An 18,995-nucleotide genomic window follows, 5' to 3' on the forward strand; every position below is an offset into this window, starting at 1 on the left:
TTCCCTCTAAAGACTCTACTGGATCCACAGGGAATCATCGCCCAACTATCCCATTAATGTGCTTATTTTAATGTAATGTTGCCTCTTGGCTGTCCATAAACTACTCTAAAACACCATTGAACAAACGAAGAGCTAGCAACCCGTTTCAGTTCCTTTCTGTATTTTTGTCAGCCGCCTTCTGCTCTCTCTCTCTCGTATCCTGAACTGACACCTCAACACAGCGCCCACACGGGGGCGGGACTTCCGGTTACGCGCACCCGGAAGATTCGGATGCATGTTTCAGCGGTGGACCGTGCATCCATATGCCCGCTACTTTAAACGTGTTAATGTGATTTAGGTGCTTTTTCTATCCAGTAGTATCCGCAACAATGTTGTCGTTAGACTTTCTCGACGATGTTCGGCGCATGAACAAGCGGCAGGTATGTAACCGAACATGAGTTTACTCTGATGTTACGACCGCCTCTTTGTACGCCGAGATACCTCTGAGCTAACGTGAACTAGCCGCTTTTTCAACGCTGGAGCCTGTCTTATCACCTGTTAGCGACATATAAAGTGCGCTGTTTCGTGCACATGTATCTCTTAAAGGCCCCCTTTACACTGCAGCATAAAATACACCTGGTAACCGTAATCAAACACGTACCCTGACTTCAGTGTAGCTAGCTGTTTCCCCTCATTTTACCACTGTATTGTCGTGGCACTGTTAGCTAAAGTCTAACGTCAGATTAGCTCAACGGTACCAGTGAGTCACTAATGTTATCAAACATATGGTGGGAACATTCAGCGTTAACAACTAAGTTGGGTCTTAAGTTTGTTAGTGGTATTTATAGCGATACATGCACACTTGTATTTTGAGGGGTTGTTATTATAAATGGAATTTTAATATCCCTTTTTGTTTTGTTTGCAGCTCTACTACCAGGTGCTGAACTTTGGTATGATTGTTTCCTCCGCGCTGATGATCTGGAAGGGACTGATGGTTGTCACTGGCAGCGAGAGTCCAATTGTTGTTGTTCTCAGGTTCGTTAGTCACATTTGTTGGGAATTAGGGTTCCTGTTCGGCCTTAATTTGGCATTTGTAGTCCCTGCTGATGGGACTTAGTGATGTGTGATTTTAAGTCGCTAACTTTCCGGGAGCAGTGGAGAACCCGGTTGATGGGTTCTGCATGAATAAACAACAAGTACTTCATCACAAGGGCAGTTTGTAATGTAGGCAAGCCACGTTTGTAACAATTGGTGGGATTATGTTTTTTTGGGGGGGGTTCGCATTTTCTCTCAGGCAGCTGTAAATTATTGAGGACTTTGTTAGCACGTGTCTGAAAATTTAAACTACATTTTACCACAACACATATCTGATAGAAGAAGTTGCTCAGTCACTGAATCTCATGGATTTTCTCATTTTAACTAGGATGTAGTGTTGGTGTAAACTTCTATAGCATCTCTCTCTATGTACTGTACATTTGTTTGATTTAAGTGGTCATGGGAGAGAGCATCACTCAGACTGAATAACACCAAATTTGTTGTGCAAAGTTAGATTTGGTTCACTTTCTTCCGAAAAAAACAAACAGGTATTTGAAAGATCACACAAACATCCCAGATTAGGGAAGCTATATTTGACCGTCTAAAGTCCATTTCTTTAGCTCCAGTTTTACCGAGCCACGCCAAACCTTTGAAAACAGAAATCATATGAAATACAAGTCAGCTTTTTGCCATAATTATGCTAAATACAGAAATACTTTTGAACAAGTCTGTGGAAATAGGATCATTCTGCAACAAAACACTTACAGAATCACTTTCTGATTCTGTGAAAGTGTGTCATCTAATTGAATTGCTTAAAATAAATAAAGTTGTGTTAAGCTGTGTGCTAATTGGTCCTCATGCCTACCTGTTGCCAGGCTACAGTAACCTGTAGTGAATAGTAATGATGTACACAAGCAGCTGATCAGCGGTTCACCTGTTGATCATTCTGTTAGGACAAGTAAGATTATAGACTGTTCAAATGATGGCATCGCTCGTAACTCCCCGTGATTTGTTTCTTCTGCTCAATGATCTTTCAGTGAAGTCATTTTTTTGAGTGAAATAGGTTTTTAATTCAGTCGTATGCTAATATACCTTTTAGTTTTAAGTAACGCAAGCAATACAATCCCAGTTTAACCGTCGGTGGGTAGGGATGTCAATGCCCTGATGCAGTTATTAATACCTCCTTGTATTTAAAACAACAACACTGCAAACGTTTAGTTGTTTTTTAACTCTTGAAGGACATTTTCCTGAAGGACATTTGACATTTGCCACAAGTTGTGGCAAATGTCTGTTAAAGGTTTAGTTTGAGATTGGCGTGGCATATTATTTAACACAAGTGTAAATGTTCAATATAAATGATCTAAATGGTATTAACTTACTTTGATGATGTGTACCTACCATTCATTTCAGTGGGAGTATGGAGCCAGCTTTCCACAGAGGAGACCTGCTGTTTCTGACCAACCGGGTCGAGGACCCCATCAGAGTCGGGGAGATAGTTGTCTTCAGGATAGAAGGCAGAGAGATCCCAATAGTACACAGAGTGCTAAAAATCCATGAAAAGTATGACTACACATTTTATTAGTAGTGTTGGCCATGATTCATTTGTACCTTCAGTACCATTGAGTCCCATGCCTGTGTGTCAAACCCGAGAATGTCATTCACAGTATTGAACTGTATTGAAAAGTTATCTATAAATGCTCAGAGAGGCCTCTGTGATATTTCACGCTTGTCATGCATCCTCATCCAGACACAGATGTGTTGAAAAGGAGGACTTGGTGTTCGTTGTGGTCTAAAATCACACTGGTGCTTTGTCTACAGGGAAAATGGAGACATTAAGTTCTTGACCAAAGGGGACAACAACGCAGTGGACGACAGAGGACTGTACAAGCAGGGCCAACACTGGCTGGAGAAAAAAGATGTGGTGGGACGAGCTAGGGGGTAAGTACATTGTGTGGAAGAAAAATCCATAATGATACAGACATCCTAATAACATAATGGGACAGATGTTTCTCACACAAAACTGGAGGAGAATTGCAATCAATGAAAGTTTGAAAAGTCAAAGAGTATGTATTAAATTCAGTAGTCTGTATTGGAGAGATACACCAATATGTGTTGCCAAGGCTTTTCTGGGGTAGACTCAATAATAGCAACACGTACAATCAAATGGATCTAATCTCATTTTCACTGGTTGGTGAAAAAGAGAAGAAGGTCGTATGCAAAAAGCAGCAATTTCCCATCTTTGATGCTTAAGATTTGGGGATTAGACTTGTTCTATTATTTTTGCTACTTAATATATATTGAACACGGTAGGACTTCAGCAATGCATGCGCTTCATCCGCGCTTGTCCAGATGAATGCTTATCTAGATGAATGAGCGGGATGGTGTCGTAGCGACTATCAAAGATAGCAGCTAGCCACTGAGAGGGCTAATGTAGGGAGCTCTGTCTGACGCGCCATGTTCAAACAAATAGCACGACTCCATTACTGAACTCTGGTTGTTTGTTGTACAGACAAAACAAAAAAACCTACCAGATGTGGTGTGCACGATGCGATATTCCGGGAAAAACTGGACAATAGATAAGAACAAGCGGGTGCACAGGAAATATTAATTGCACCTCCACACACACAGAGATTAAAGACGTCCTTTGCTCCTACAGATAGGAAGGGCATTGAACACATAGCTGTGTGTTTGAGCAGATGTTCATCCCGGAATACGGCTGTCACAATTATGACATTTTAGATAAATCTTCAAACAATTAATAGCAATTTACGGTTTAATTGTAAAGAGACCCGTTACTGGCTCCTCTCTATCATCCTCCTGCTTTGGAGAGCAACAAGCATGGTCTCATTTGAGCTGAAACAGAAGAGCGTGTCCACCAGATCCTCGTGCTCAGGCAAGACGGCTTATTTAACCAGCGGATGGAAATGCATCTATTTCACTTTCTATTTCTAACATTGGCTTCTTTTCACATGTTTGTGGAATCCAACGATTACGCAAAATGATTGCGGTCGGCTCAAATTATATAAAGAACAACATTATTGAGACAGGCCCATACCAGAAAGGTGTCTTCTGATTACATTTTACCATCGTAAGCGGCAATCATTTCTGCTCTCTAATGTCTGATTACATCCCTTACGCTAGCAAAAGTCATGAACTTTTGTATACAGACATATATGATGCATCAATCTCTTGACAGTAAGCTTTTTTTTTTATCATCTCCAGGTTTGTGCCATACATTGGAATTGTCACCATTCTCATGAATGATTACCCCAAGTTCAAAGTAAGTTGGTCGACCCCATCGCACACTTTGACAAGATTTGCTTCGTTTTTAAGCTTGACAATATTCGGCATGTCCATCTAACTTGTTTTATCTCCTGTCTTCATTCTGCAGTATGCTGTTCTCTTCCTGCTGGGTCTCTTTGTGTTGGTCCATCGAGAGTGAGATACCCAAACGTCACGACTCAAATAAGATAAACTACGTCCAGGAAACCTCAGTCATGCCTTTCAAAACAGAATTAAGTTAGATTTTGTCAAACCCAACTGGCTTTTTTGTACCATTTGTTTGAACATTTTGTAGAAATGTGGATAGGGTGTTTTACATTTGAACAATTCAAGCTTTAAAAATATTTTTGTGAGGGATCTCGGCTCGATTTAGTTTGAAATTTATCTTTATTTGTGATCCTCAGAATATGAAACCACATTCATCAAGAGGAATTAAGTTGTGTTTCTTTTCTGTTGATTCATTGTCTTTGAAAAAGATATGTGAAGTATTTTATGAAAACTGAATATGAATGATATTAAATATGAAATCTGGTTACGATCCACTATAGGTTATTTGAACTCTTTGTCTCATTTTCTCTTGGCCCCTATGTTACATTAAAAGCCACTGTCCACCCTGCAGTGATGACATTTTTTTACAAAACAATTTTGGGTGATCAAGCAAAAGCATTTTGAAATATTGAAGACCTGTCACAAGATTAGTGTGCCTACATCCGTTTTTATTAATATACAGAATCAAATTTCCTCACATAAAAGAGGTTTCTGTCTAGTATTTGTTTCAGGGAGCGTTTTCTCATCTGGAAATCTTTTTGCAGGAAAATTGTTCCTAATCCAAAATATTGTTGAGCAATGCCTTCTTTTATAGGGAATTGTAAAATATAAAGTTCCTTGAAGTAAGATGAATGTGATGAGGATGGACTTCATGCACGCTCTGTCGAATTCGGGTGAATTTGCCAAACTACCAGAAATAATTTCTTGCTAACACATTTTCATGTAAATGAAATGATGTGACGGGTTTTTTGATAACTTTCTCATGTAAAGGTCACTGGAGTGGGGCGCACACACTGCCTCTGTTTTAAGTGGGCTTAGCTTTTCATTAGACATGCGTTGAGTGTTAACCTTGTTTCTGTTCTCTTCCTTTACCCAATGGGAGCACACTGAAAGTGTACTTGCAATCAAGATGAAATTGACTGAGGCTTTCCAACGCAGCCATGTAATCATACAGTAGTATGGATCAAAATATAACCATAATATTGATCCACTTTCAATTCTGTTGGGGTACTTTGACTAAAATTGTATTTGTTCGTCGTCTCCTGTAGACCCCAAAGACCTTGATCTTGTCTGTTTTGTGGAGCTTTTTATCTCTGCCATGTTCGGACAAAAACACATGCTTCAGTGGTCACAAATAGACATAATAAATTAAACAAGGATTAGGAAATTTAAATATCAGTCTCCTTTGAAACAGATTTTTTTTTAACTTTGTATAGTTCTGTTGTCAGTACACTGTAACAAATTGCTGTAAAAATACAAGAAATTCTCAACAGCAAGGTACTGTTCTTCGTAAATACAGTTGAATACAGTTAAATCCAGCAAAAGTTGAGGCCTTGGAAGAAAAAAAAAATTAACAGCAGCTACTGTCCAATCTTGCAGTATACTACAGTATTTTTTCCTTTTGCAGTTGACTAAGCCCGCCCCTTACTCTTCAAAAGCACACGGCATCAAGTATCTACTGCTTAGTTAGCACATAGTCAACCTAAAGAAAATGAACAGAAAGCTTTAGATATCATAGACCGGTGATTTTATTCAGGATGGAAGAATAATAATAAGAGGGAATTTGAGAAGACGATTTTCAACGGACTCTGACCGAAGCACCGAAGCAGACCGAGCACCACCTGCTGCTTCAGCTCGCCTACAAACACCGCAGCGGACACCGTCCATCCTGCCCCTGTGGCTCACTGAACAAGGTAATTTAGATGTTATCAAAGTTAGCATGACCGTGTTCAGTCATTTTGTGTTGAATCTACATTGTATTGTACTGATTTTTTTGCCGATAACGTGACTTGTTAACTGCATGCTAACATGCTAACGAGCGGTGCTTGCAGGAGAGCGACTGCTGCAGTAGCTCGCGCGGTTCACTGTGCATACGTGGTGACCCGTGTGTTAGAAAAGAATGGCATGCGATCTACCGGCACTGCCTCCGCGATCGACCGGTCGATCGCGATCGACGTATTGGGCACCCCTGCTCTTGATTGACAACATATCGTTATTTTGTTGTTGTACCGCGTTACCAGCGAGAGTTATTTCATTTTCATAGATACCTGATTGAATTTCTCAGCAATTGAATCAACAAGCTGAGTTAATATATATATATATATATATATCTCTATTTGATATGGTTTCAGAACATTAACTATAATTGTTGTCTGCATTAGTTGCTGGTGACGCTGGATGTTAAGCATTGAAGCCACGTCGTCTGTGAAGGCATCCAGCCAAGCTTCATCACTTTGCTGCTGCGGTTTTCTCCAGCTACGATGTGTTCAACTTGCAATACCAAGAGGAAGCTGCAAGGACACTGGAGTTTGTTCAAAGGTAAATCTTCTGCAGTCTTAAATATTGTTTGGATATTTTTCTGAAGGTTAATATGTTGCAACATGATTGAGCTTGTAGCCTTGATGTGAGAATGTGTAGAACAAAAATCAGACCTTGTATGTTCACATTTTTTACTTATATGAAATATTCACACATATGTTAGATGAAAATAAGATTATTCTCTCATTGTTGGTAGACACAGAGGTCAGAATACAGAATACTATTCCAATGGGGTTCAGTATTAAGTGTGAATACTCTTTACATACCACACCTAATATATATATGCTTTCTCTGTTATTTAGGCGCTTCATTGATCTCAACCTGGAAAGGGGGACAAAGGCCAACCAGGGGAAGGTGGTGTCCAGAAAGACAGGGAAGCTGGTCCAGAAGAAGGCAGGAGCTGTCAATCCCGATGTGGCCACCCTCGTAAAAAACCTCCTGGACTTTGAGTGTGGCTTTATGTAGTCCACAGCACATCTCCACATAGGAGGAAGGAGAGATAGCCCACACTGCTGGTGTTCTTTTTTCCTTTTAAGGTAACAAGTTTCAAAATTGTGTTCTGTTCAGTTCTATCGAGTTGTCTCAAACGTGCAGTTCCAGATTTGTTCTTTTACTCGCTTTCTATTACACTAATGACCATAACTAAATAAAAAAGTGATACTGAAGGCGGGGTACATTTAGTAAACTATAAGAGTTGTATATAGATTGTTGAGAATCTGTTTAACATGATGCAGTGTTCTGGTCTGATTGTATTGTACAATAACGTAATTACTGACAATGTTTTTTGTTCTAATTTACTTTAATGAATACAATTTTATATGGTGCTTTTAATATTTGTATTTTGCAAAAATGTGATCACTGTAAAATTGTCAGTTATTGAATGTGTTTGACACTGCATTGGCTTTAATAAAAGCTTTTTAATGTAAGGCCATCTCTTGTTTGAGTCGTTTCTATGCTCGCAATTTTCAGGGGTTTTATTTTGAAATGTAACATTTTAAATCATTAGCTTCTAGCAGTGTCATACTGTAAATACATTCTACGGTAATGAACTGTTCATGCATTTTCTATACAGCACTGTACTGTCATACTTTTTACAGTATGAAACCGTTGTTGCACATTACAGTAGGTATGCTGTAGAATTACAGTTAGAAGCTGGAGCCTGTAGCTGCCAGCTCTTTACTGTAATTTAACGGGGAAATTTGTTACAGTGTAGGTATTAGTTGAAGCATGAGCTTCTACACTGTCAGCTTCTAATTTTGGTGTGTCCCTGATTGAACAAAGCAACACCAAGTAACCCCAGAAATGAATTGTGATATTCATCACCTCTTTTAAGGAAAATGCAGTGTTGCACAAAGCCACTGCTGTCCCAGTTCATCTAATCTGTGAACTTCATAAGAGTGATGCTGTTTAGATTAGTCAGACAGTCTTCTAATTAGACTGACATTCAGCTGCGCAGAATGTCTGAAATCACAAGTATGTGTGTGTGTGAATGCCAAAGGTTATGAAAAGAGCAAGATGTGACCTGCAGCCCTTCCACCAAACCTGCAACTTTAGCACCCTGAAGTGACAAAGAGGCTGTCTGTCTTGTCAGCTCTAAATTAGCAGTGAGAATCAGCAGGTTCTCCTCAGAGGACTGATGGTGATCACAGCAGCATGCTTCAACTGGCCAAATGTCATGTTGCTCATTGTTAGGGGCCAGACCTGCGCCCTGAGAGCCGGAGGGGGGTTGAGGGACCTGGGTAGGTAATCACTCTATGTGTTACTCCAGAGGGAAGCATTAACTATCGCCTCTTCCCTTTTGTGGGTCGCACAATTTACACCAACAGTGCACAACCTCCAAGAAATTATTTCTGTATGAAGCTGTTATTAATGGTGTCAATATACTTTATGTTGTGGCATATCATATGTGATTGGTTTCATGTGAATTGTAAGAGCTTGATGAATTTATTTCAGGGAGTTTTTGTCGAAAAAATATAAATGCAGCCATACTCATCCCCCAAAACGTCTGAAAATCCCTCAACCTTTAACAGGAGAAAGTAAAATCAAATCTCATTTAATGAAACCACACCAAACATTTGCGCACTGGTGTAATTTGGTGTCTGAGAAGACACCAACATTAAACATTAAACATTCATTAAACATTCGCATCTGCCCCAAGTTAAAGATGAATCGTTTGGTGCGTAAATACGCACAGCCAAAGGCTCGGTCCAACAAAACCTTGACAATGACTCAGCTGAGTAGGCTACATTTCGATTTATGCAGCTGGCTGAATCAAAAGTTAACTACACGCAACATAAGCAGAGCCCACCCCGCACAGGAGAGCCTATAAAAGCAGGATGCGTCTGAGCAATCCACGACCAACAGGAGACACTTGAAAATCTGCACCCTGGAGGACAGTTCGCCACTCCGCGCTGAGATGAGAGGGTTTACGCTTAATAATGTTTGCCACTGTGGCTTATTTGCTGGTCTTGTCCTCTTTTCCTTCATGTCTTTCACCACTGCAGTCAGTTTCGACCTGACTGAGCTTAGAAATAAAGTTGCAAAAATTAAAGTGAATCCAAGAGGCAATCTTTGGGCAACAGGTAAGAACAATCGTCTGATTTCAAAAACTGTGGACCAGTCGGTCATGTTTGTATTGAATGGAATCAAATTAATCAAATTATTATTTCTAGTTAGTTTTTTCTAGTTCTATTAGTATTTCTTTTTTTCATGTAATACCCATACATTTCGTTTTACATGATAACATGTTCTGCCTCTAACGATATTGCTGTTATTGCTGATGTCATGTCCCTAAAAGGTGTGTTCTCCCCTTAGTTTGAGTCTATATTCACGAGCGTTGTCTTTGATTTGGCAGGACATTTCATGGGCAAGAAGAGCGTGATGGATACCCCGCTGCTGCCTCCAGCTCGGGGGCAGGGCGTCGATGCGCTGGAAGTCAGCCTTCCCGTGGAGCAGAGCGCCCTCGTGGAGCTTTTTCATGAGTTCCTGCGGGTGGCGTTGCAAGCGCAGGTGGACACACAAGAGAGCCGCACGAAAAATCAGGTGATTACCACTAGTGTGCAAACGTTTTTTTTTCGCAGAAAAATTAACCTAAATGGAATTGTTATTGACTATGATGTTATGGGCTCTCTGTTTCAGGATGCGGACATGTTGATGAAGATTTTAGAAAGCTACATCCAAAGCAGAAAGTGATACAGAGGATGTCTGTCGCGCATGAACACGGATTCCATGTCATCTGACCTGATGGGTTAATATAAATACATTAGACGCAGTCTACAGTCTCCTACTCATCATGATTGTAATTTACCGTAACTGTCTGATCATCTGACATTTGCAATACACGTAAAGTTGTTTTTCTCCTATTTACTTTGATGATGATATTTCACATTCTCTTGTCGTTAAAAGTTATTTATATTAAATAAAATAATTATTTGCACTGCTTTGACTTTGATCTGCGGCAGATACATTATAATATGTTCATGGTCACGTTTTGATTCACGGAAATGTTGTCGGCACACTGTAATGCTTCATTATGGCTACTCCACTATACTTCTTATTTGTTTCTTAATGGAATAGCATACGTCCTCTAGTGAGACACGTATGAGACAGTGCACGTGGTGTTCTAAAATGAACAGAGAACAGGTTCTGTAATTGTGTAATCAGCTTGAAAACTTCAACATTCTGTTTGCCTCCACAAGGGTCTGATACATTTGACCTCCTCAGTCCTTATTTTTAGGCCCAACAATAACAACTGATTGCTAAGTATGAGTAAGATTTCTTTTTCACTTTTGTACTAAAGGCATTTCCAATATAACACTTATATAAATCCGAATAGGCATCTTATATAAATCACACTTTACAGTTTTCTGAATATTTTGACATGAAATCAATATTATCTTTTGTACTTTTCCTGTCCTTGCATAAAGGGATGATTCTCTCGATCAATAGTGGTGAGGTGAGATGGCCCATTCTTTGCCTTGGGCTAATCCATTGTAGATAAAGGGAAAGCTATTCAAATCTCTCCCACAATGCCTTGACTGTTGCTTTACATCCGTTGAATTCAGAGTAGTCACTGGTGGGAGGAAACATAGACTTTAATCCACTATTCATAGTTGTGTAATCTAGATTTCTGGTTAGCTCAACAAGTTTGGCCCAGTAAGAAACTCAGAATAAAGAACAGTTAATTAGGTCCACCCAAAAATAAATGCAATCCAATACAGCAGTCCTGAAATGAATACCTTCATGAATATTTACATGTTGAAACTGTTTCTTTATGGTCATTTTGGAGGCTGTAGTTTGTGGTGGTGTTGAATTGATAGGTGTTCTAATAATCGGTCCAAAATAGTTTTCTTCTTTTTTCTATAAGTACACATTTTAAACTATAACCTTATTTTGCCAAACAGCCTTGAAAATCTGTAACTCTCAGGTGCAGAACATTGTATATAAGTAGGTTAGACTAGAAAATTGGGTACAATTTGATAAAAGATGAGCGCGCTCAGTAGGTTACATGAAATTTGAGTCCTTAAATAAAAACATTCAAACTTGCATTCAGCTTTGATGAGGAGAGCCAGTAACTTAAGAACACATTATCCTTTTGGTTAAAATGTTCTTTCTGGTTACCTGTAAAGGTACAAACTGTTCCTCAGTCTTTGCAGTGAAAACACTCAGAGCCAAAATTCAGACAATTGTATTATCTAATAATGAATAGCATAGCTTATTATTTTTATTGATGCACTTCACTTAAGATGTTCTTGTCTGTATTTGAATACTGAGGGAAATTTCATCTTCAAATGCAAATATTGCGTCTTCTATTAATTAACTTGAAATGTCAGGCATGTTGTTAATCTGTCACACAGTGCAGGCCAATGCATTGATCCAATAATATAGGTCATTTTTGTGCATGATTTAAGATGAGTGAGGGAACGACTGGAATGTACAACAATTTCATATAAAAAAGATGCCACTAATATTTTGTATATTCACTGAATTGTCCATCAACAATATTTATAGAGAGTCATCCAAGAGGACTCTAAACCCTCTGCTGTGATGTGATTAAAATAATTCAAATGAAAAGTTAACATGGCTTAAAGACTCAATAGTTTAACCATGTTGTGTATAATAGCTAATGGGGAGACTATGGCTATTAAATATTTCCAATCAGCATATAACAACACAGCAGACGACCAGAAGATCTAGATACTAGACTATATTCAGCATAGGGAATCAAATGCTGAGTGCTCAAGGCAATCTGCATCCCCCACATACATTGGCCACCTTATGTATGTCCTCATCTTAAATAGGTTAAATGGGAATTTTAATACTGATATTATCATTTTCTTATAACCGTGAGTCAAATCAGGTTTTTTTAGATAGCTGCAATGTCATCCAAATCGCTGCTGTGTGACAAATTTATATTTTTCAGTAAGGGATCAGTAATCTCTATATTTGCTTATATTTTGAGGAAAGAAAACAGCAACATGATTTACAGTCAACACGCTCATATTTTAACTCGTCACATGCTGACGCTTTGTCAGACCCTTTGGCTTCACTTTATTATTTTTGGACAGTTTTGTTTTGCATGTAAATGTGATTCATACGTCATGTGTGAGAGCATTTTAATTTGAACAAACACAACAGATAGAGAACATCACTGTTTACAATAGTGATCTCTCTCTAGGCAACTCAATTTGCATTTGTGCACAATCAATTTATGATGATTTATCATTTTTGTCACTAAATTGAAATGAATAAATGTTGTGTTTTTATCTGGCATGCAAAAGAGGAGAATGTGTAAACTCAACCAAGACCTTTTGCTTTTTCAATAAGTAAAGACACACTAAACTTAACCAGTGTAATTTACCACAACATTAACCAAACAGCCATTACTGTTCATAGTGTATGGCGAGAAAGTCTGTTAATATGTACAAACTGTAAGTCACTCACATATTCATTGGAAGTTAGTTGTAAGCAAATATGACCCAAACTGACGTTGGAACTTTTTTCACTATGTCTTTGACTTCCTGCATATGTGCTTGCTTCTTTCTTTTATATTGTTCTGTTTTAATAATGACTCAATTCATAGCCAACAGGTGACGTTGATGCATAATTCACACTACGGATGTATGTTGTGTCAACAGAGCTATAGGCGTGCCTTCTACTTGAATTTGTAAGTGCTTAGTTTGAACAACCAAAAGCTTACAGAGACAAATGTGTCGCTCTTTTTTCGCAATAAAAACAAGGCTTCTGGCACCAGTCATTATGGATTGAGTGCCCCAAAGATACACATTTTCAATTGAGTAATCTATCTTGCCCTTATAGGGGATTGATAGGTTTTAGTAAAGAAAGCAGGGGCATATCACCTTCATTCATTTCTACCACGGGACTGTGTGTGTGCAGAGCATATTTTATTATTTTATTCAGACTGAACATTTGAAAAATGTATGTAGTCATCATAAGGTTTATCATGTGGTTGTAGGGTGTTTTTAACCACCCGCTTGATACGTCTTCCTCTCATTTTATACTAGTGTGAAACCAGCGATGCTACACTGCCACCATGTGGCAGAAAAACACAATGAAATAAATCCAAAGCAGCTTCTATGCTGATGCTGCTTGTCAGTGTTTTTCAGCAGGCTTACAGTAGGCCTATATGTTCGTAAGAGGGGAGCCGCATCTGCAAAAAATGATAAAACCCTCAAACAAACCATTGAACCAGCATCAGTAGAAGCTGTAGCTGAGAAATTGAGACATTGCACAAACATTGAGAAATCAGCACAAACAAATCTTTTCCCAGAAAACACTCAATGATGACAATGGTTGATGGTGACAGCGATGTAGTTAAGCACATCAATCTTGGATCAACTATAACAATGCAATTCTTCTTCTTACAATTATTCTCATTTACACCCCACTGAGTTCATTTAAATTCATTCTGTGGTGAACAAATAAAGCTAAATAACATCTGAAGGTGTCATATCGAACTATTTTTTTTAAACACAGAATTATATGATGGCCGTGTACGAAAGTGTGCAACTAGGTTGCAGTGATTTACTTTTATAAGTAAAAACACAAACGTCAAACAATTTACATTCAAAATGTATATTGAATGCACACGCTGCACCTTTTACGTAGAATGCAATGTACATTTGTTGCAGAGCTCAATGTTCAAATATACGCCATAACAGTTTGAATGGTGACGTCATTGAAGCACGTGACCCTTCTTTTTGTGGCAATTTCATTGGTTGAGCCCAGAGGAATCTGCGCTTTGGGGGCAGGACCACCGAAGCCATTTTATTATCATAACAGCAAAGGTGCAGGTGCATCAATATATATTTTTATAGTCACAGTTTTAATTTTTGGGGCTCAAGTTACCATGGGGCAGTGTGGAATTACGTCATCCAAAACCGTGTTGGTTTTTCTCAATCTCATATTTTGGGTAAGAAAAACGATTTCTGTGTGAACAATGTGCAGCATCACAGGGAGGCCAGCTAGCAAACTGCGCCAGAGATGCGCTGCAGTCCGCAGTTTGGCGATAAGACGAGCTGCTTTTTTTAAGGCAGGATATCCATGGTCGCAGATGCCCACTTAAGCATTCACTGCGACGGGCACTAATTTGAGAAACAGTAATGTGAAGGTAGCAAGCTACAGTGTGTCGGTAGCTGCCGCCCACAAGTTGTAGCGATGACGTTATGCAGCAGCTGTTAGGTCCTGTAGCGGCTGCTATCTGAGCTATTGAATCATGGAATTAACAGTGTTGGTTAAAGATATAACGTTACATGGATATTTAATATTGCTCTATTCGGTTTATCTTTAACAAAAGAGACCATATCTCCTCCTAGGATGGATGAATAATGTAGCGATAACAAGTGGCCCACTTCACATTGCAACAGTCTCCCAAATGTGTTGTCTTTGTCAGCTTGAGCTAAATATTATTTTAGTGTATGAAATAATGCATATTTTATCTTAAAGTATTTGTTTTAACCAATTTATTTATATCTTGCCTGTAAGCTATTTTACTTTGTTCTGTCTTGAATTCAATTTTGCTTTATTTGCATGACCAGAGTTAAACAGTACGAGAAATGCACACACTATATAACAACTAAATTACTGTACTGCACAGTACTGTATATTATAATTTAAGAAAAACAAATCATCACTAATTGCAAACGGAAGAAAAGAAAATGCATTAAAAGATGTAGTTTATCAATTGACAGATTAATATACAATAACAAATAAAAGTCCTCTGTCTTTCTTTGTCTGTGCTTTGTGTTTCTCTCTGCAGGCTGCAGCTGGCATTTTATGCTACATCGGAGCCTATGTGTTTATCACATATGACGACTATGACCACTTCTTTGAAGATGTGTACACTTTGATTCCTGCTATCATAATAATAGCTGTCGGGACTCTTCTCTTCATCATCGGCTTGATTGGCTGCTGTGCAACAATACGTGAAAGCTCCTGCGGTCTGGCAACTGTGAGTGTGGACTTCTTCGACTTGCACCCTGAAAATCAGCTGAATGCAGAGGAAGAGCATTTATTTTACATTGGGAGCACGAGGAAGACATAAAACAACATAACATTTGGGAAACCGTTAAATAAATAGCGCGCTGAAAAATAATTGGCAATGTCAAGTAATCATTTTATTGCTAACTCACCTTACTAATGAGCTTCTGAACAATGTGTCTTTGTTGTCATTTCAGTTTGCTGCCATTCTCCTGCTGGTGTTTGTAACAGAGTGTGTGGTGGTGGTGCTTGGCTACATATACAGGGCAAAGGTAAACACGGTCTCATTGGACTACATTTGTGTCTATTTGTGTGGTATTGTATTTTGTGTCCGTCTGCTTTTCTGTAGTTTTGGAATATATAGGTGGAAGATAATATGGATAGCGTTCATAACATTAGGAGTTGACATTTTAGCAAAACTTGTTTCAAACTTCCTTTGCTCGGATTAATCAATGTTGATTTGTTTAGCCGCTCTCAAGAATTACAAATCCCATTGGGTAAGAGTGTTACCTAAGGGCCTACATTGTAAATTAGCTTTGTAATAATGTGAAAAACTGTCCCTTAGAGATAACGTATGAAATGTGCAGTCACTGAGCAGGGACAGTAACTGCTGCTATGCTTTTGTTTTAGGTAGAAAATGAGGTGAATCACTCCATACAGAAGGTTTACAACGAGTACAACGGCACTAACACCGATGCCCCCAGCCGCGCCATTGACTATGTGCAGAGGCAGGTAAGGAGAAAAGTCTGTTGCGGCAAACATTTTACTTTTGACAGCTAAATTCCTGTGTGGACTAACATTTGAATTTGAATAAATTGATTTTGTAAATGTTTTGATGTACGCACATTTCAGATCGTGAAACAAATTTCAAATTGTGTTCCGAACTCCAGACTCTGATGATTTTCCGTCTCTATTCTTCTCTATTGTCCTGTTAGCTTCACTGCTGCGGCATTCACAACTACTCTGACTGGAGGAACACGCGCTGGTTTAAAGAATCCAAGAACAACAGTGTCCCAGTCAGCTGCTGTCTGCCCAGCATCAGTAACTGTTCCGGCACTCTCACTCGACCTGCAGATCTCTACCAAGAGGTACAAACAAGAGGCTAAAACCACAGAACAAAGTTATAGTTATGGATGGCATTTTATTTTTTTTCTTTGGCACAAACAGAAGTACAATGTAAAAGGTTATCTGGTGTTATTCTTGTCTTGTTTTGTGAGAAATGTTGTTATGCCTGTGAAACTATTTGAATGTCATTCATTTTCTGTTGTAGGGTTGTGAAGCTCTGGTTGTGAAAAAGCTGAAGGAGATCATGATGTACGTCATATGGACTGCACTCACTTTTGCATCTATACAGGTAAGGAGGAGAACTTCAATGCAACCAGAAATCATCTGGGAAAATATATTTAGTAGAGACAATCAGTGCAAGCAGCCAGACAGGTTTAAAGCAAATCCCTGGCTTTGCGATAGCGTCTAAGCCACTTATTTGTATACAAACACAAAGGTGAATGTTAGAATACACGCACAACCAAGGAGGTTTATAAACCTCCCTGACTCTCGGGCCGCTGATGTTGCTCAAATGGATTTTGTTATGAAGTAAATCAAGGATGGTATCTTATGGAGAAAATGGGACAGTAATCCTAAATCTAAGAAAGGACTACAGTCAGTATCGCACTGAGGTTAATTAATTCACAACAAATTGCTGCCTCGCTGCAGAAAACACACATAAGGCATCTTATTCCAAGACTGTGTTTAAATCAAGTCAAAAGCATGTTGATTGGGAGAATAATTAAAGCTGCAGTCGTCTCTGTCAACACAAACTGAGCTAACAGCAGCTCTGACCTAATTGTGTCAACTGATTCTTACCGTGTTTAAAAGCTCAGCATGGTTGCTGCTGACCAGGAAACCACTGCTCCCAAAGCAGCGACTAAGACAGCGTGTTCAATCACTTAGTATTACACTCAAACATTCTCATTATAACACAGCATGCATCCTGTGTGTGTAAAACCATGATGCTTTAACATTATCTGGTTTAACATTATTTGCTTTCCACACTTGTAAAGTGGTAAAAAAAGAAAGTAATCCAGGAGATCAGGACGCTTGATAAGAACTAGAAAATAACTGGTCATTAGCTCTTGCTCGTGTTGTTTTCCTGCCACGTTTGCTGAAGAGCATAAGGACTCATATAACGGCTTTTCTTTTGTTCACTTGCTGTCTGCCTGCAGATGCTGGGCATGCTCTGTGCCTGCGTGGTGCTGTGCAGGAGGAGTCATGACCCTGCGTACGAGCTGCTGGTCACAACCAACAGCTATGCATGAGGGAGGCAGACAACCAACGAAGCACTCAATAAATCAAAAGGAGCATCACCACAGTAGATTTCAGCTGTAGTTATATAAGCTCAAGCACACCTTGCACAATTCCTGATAAAGTAGCGAACACTGGTGATGTGGTTTGGGTGGGTGGGTGGGTGCTTCAAGGGTAAACCAGTTATTTATTGACATGCTTTGTAAGTTACTGTTACTTTAAATGTTTTTTTTCTCCTTACAAATACTGAAATATTTACAGTGGCCAAAGTTGTATATGGCTAATTGTCATTATCGATGTTAATGCAGAATTCTTTTAATGTGGCTTGATCAAACTCCCCAGTGAGGATTATGAGAAGTAATTTGGAGAGTAATGTGTATAAGAATGTATTTCCTTGTGTGCTAGTTTGCACTACGGCTGGAGCTCTGGAAATATTTCCTGGCAGTAAATGAAAATCTATGCTAAAAAGAACATGTACAATATTCCTAAGAACGTGTTTAGTAAGAACCAGATTTTGTGAAAATGGAAAAAAACAACTTTTTACCATAGACATAACAGATTCAGTGGTTTTGACTTAACATTTTTATTTGTGGAGCAGATCTTTGTTTTGTCTCTCAAAACCATGTTTGGAAGAGAGACTTCTTCATATTCACAAATATTCAGGTTGTGAATAATGTATGTTCTTTTTTGGTGTGGATGTTTCTGAATCAGGCTTCATTAGCGAGGCATTGCCAGTATATAATTAACCTTTTAGTCTACTGCTATTAGTAGGAGTATTATCAGTGTTACCTGAAGACCTGTGTATCTGTAGATCCAGTTTATTACAGTCAGAGACATCCCTCTGTTTAGATTGTTAGTTATACCCCTGCTATGGACATTATGACATTATTTTATACATTTTTGTGAAATTGTGCATCGTTTTAATATTTTTGAGCTGTTAAGTTGAACCCTAGATATTTAGCTTGTGCCGCAGAAAAAAAAAAACATGACAAACAAAATTGTGTGTGGACTGGAAAACAGGCAGGAGACAAATAAAGTAATACGTTTCAGCTTGACTGTTTAATTGACATTTCATCCACTTGGCTTTACATGGAAGTGAGTGTTAAACCATATACACCGGTAATTATTTGATAATTCATCTGTTGCATGAAAAATATGAGGATGTTTAAACACATAGCTACGTCATCACTTGACATATATGAAAATAGTTTCCTTTATACAAACGTTTCTGTAATTTTGTCTACTCACCACTCACAGATAATTCCTAATGCACAGCAGACATATGAATACAGTATTGTAACCTTCAATCTTCA

At 38.7% G+C, this 18,995-nt stretch overlaps 3 protein-coding genes across 5 annotated transcripts; all 3 read left to right on the forward strand.

Annotated features, from left to right (window-relative positions):
• Nucleotides 1-235: 235 nt before the first annotated feature.
• Nucleotides 236-4,841, forward strand: sec11a (SEC11 homolog A, signal peptidase complex subunit). The gene is made up of 6 exons (XM_079163422.1): nt 236-419; nt 905-1,014; nt 2,425-2,574; nt 2,833-2,952; nt 4,237-4,294; nt 4,406-4,841. The coding sequence occupies exons 1-6, from the start codon at nt 369-371 to the stop codon at nt 4,454-4,456; spliced, it is 540 nt and encodes a 179-aa protein (XP_079019548.1). The 5' UTR covers nt 236-368; the 3' UTR covers nt 4,457-4,841.
• A 4,457-nt stretch (nt 4,842-9,298) lies between these two features.
• nmbb (neuromedin Bb) lies at nt 9,299-10,074 on the forward strand (the record flags this gene model as incomplete). The annotated part of the gene is made up of 3 exons (XM_079164237.1): nt 9,299-9,464; nt 9,737-9,924; nt 10,021-10,074. The coding sequence occupies 3 exons, from the start codon at nt 9,299-9,301 to the stop codon at nt 10,072-10,074; spliced, it is 408 nt and encodes a 135-aa protein (XP_079020363.1).
• Nucleotides 10,075-14,251: 4,177 nt separating this feature from the next.
• LOC306698019 (tetraspanin-3) lies at nt 14,252-17,776 on the forward strand (the record flags this gene model as incomplete). 3 transcript variants are annotated; one of them, XM_079162159.1, is made up of 7 exons in its annotated part: nt 14,252-14,314; nt 15,161-15,352; nt 15,579-15,653; nt 16,012-16,113; nt 16,317-16,469; nt 16,652-16,735; nt 17,604-17,776. In XM_079162159.1, the coding sequence occupies 7 exons, from the start codon at nt 14,252-14,254 to the stop codon at nt 17,694-17,696; spliced, it is 762 nt and encodes a 253-aa protein (XP_079018285.1). In that variant the 3' UTR covers nt 17,697-17,776. The 3 variants fall into 3 exon arrangements, with proteins under 3 accessions (XP_079018285.1, XP_079018286.1, XP_079018287.1); XM_079162160.1 differs by lacking the exon at nt 15,579-15,653; XM_079162161.1 differs by lacking the exon at nt 15,161-15,352.
• Nucleotides 17,777-18,995: the final 1,219 nt, after the last annotated feature.

This window comes from Pholis gunnellus (assembly GCF_910591455.1).
Source record: "Pholis gunnellus genome assembly, chromosome: 1".
Lineage (NCBI taxonomy): Eukaryota > Metazoa > Chordata > Actinopteri > Perciformes > Pholidae > Pholis > Pholis gunnellus.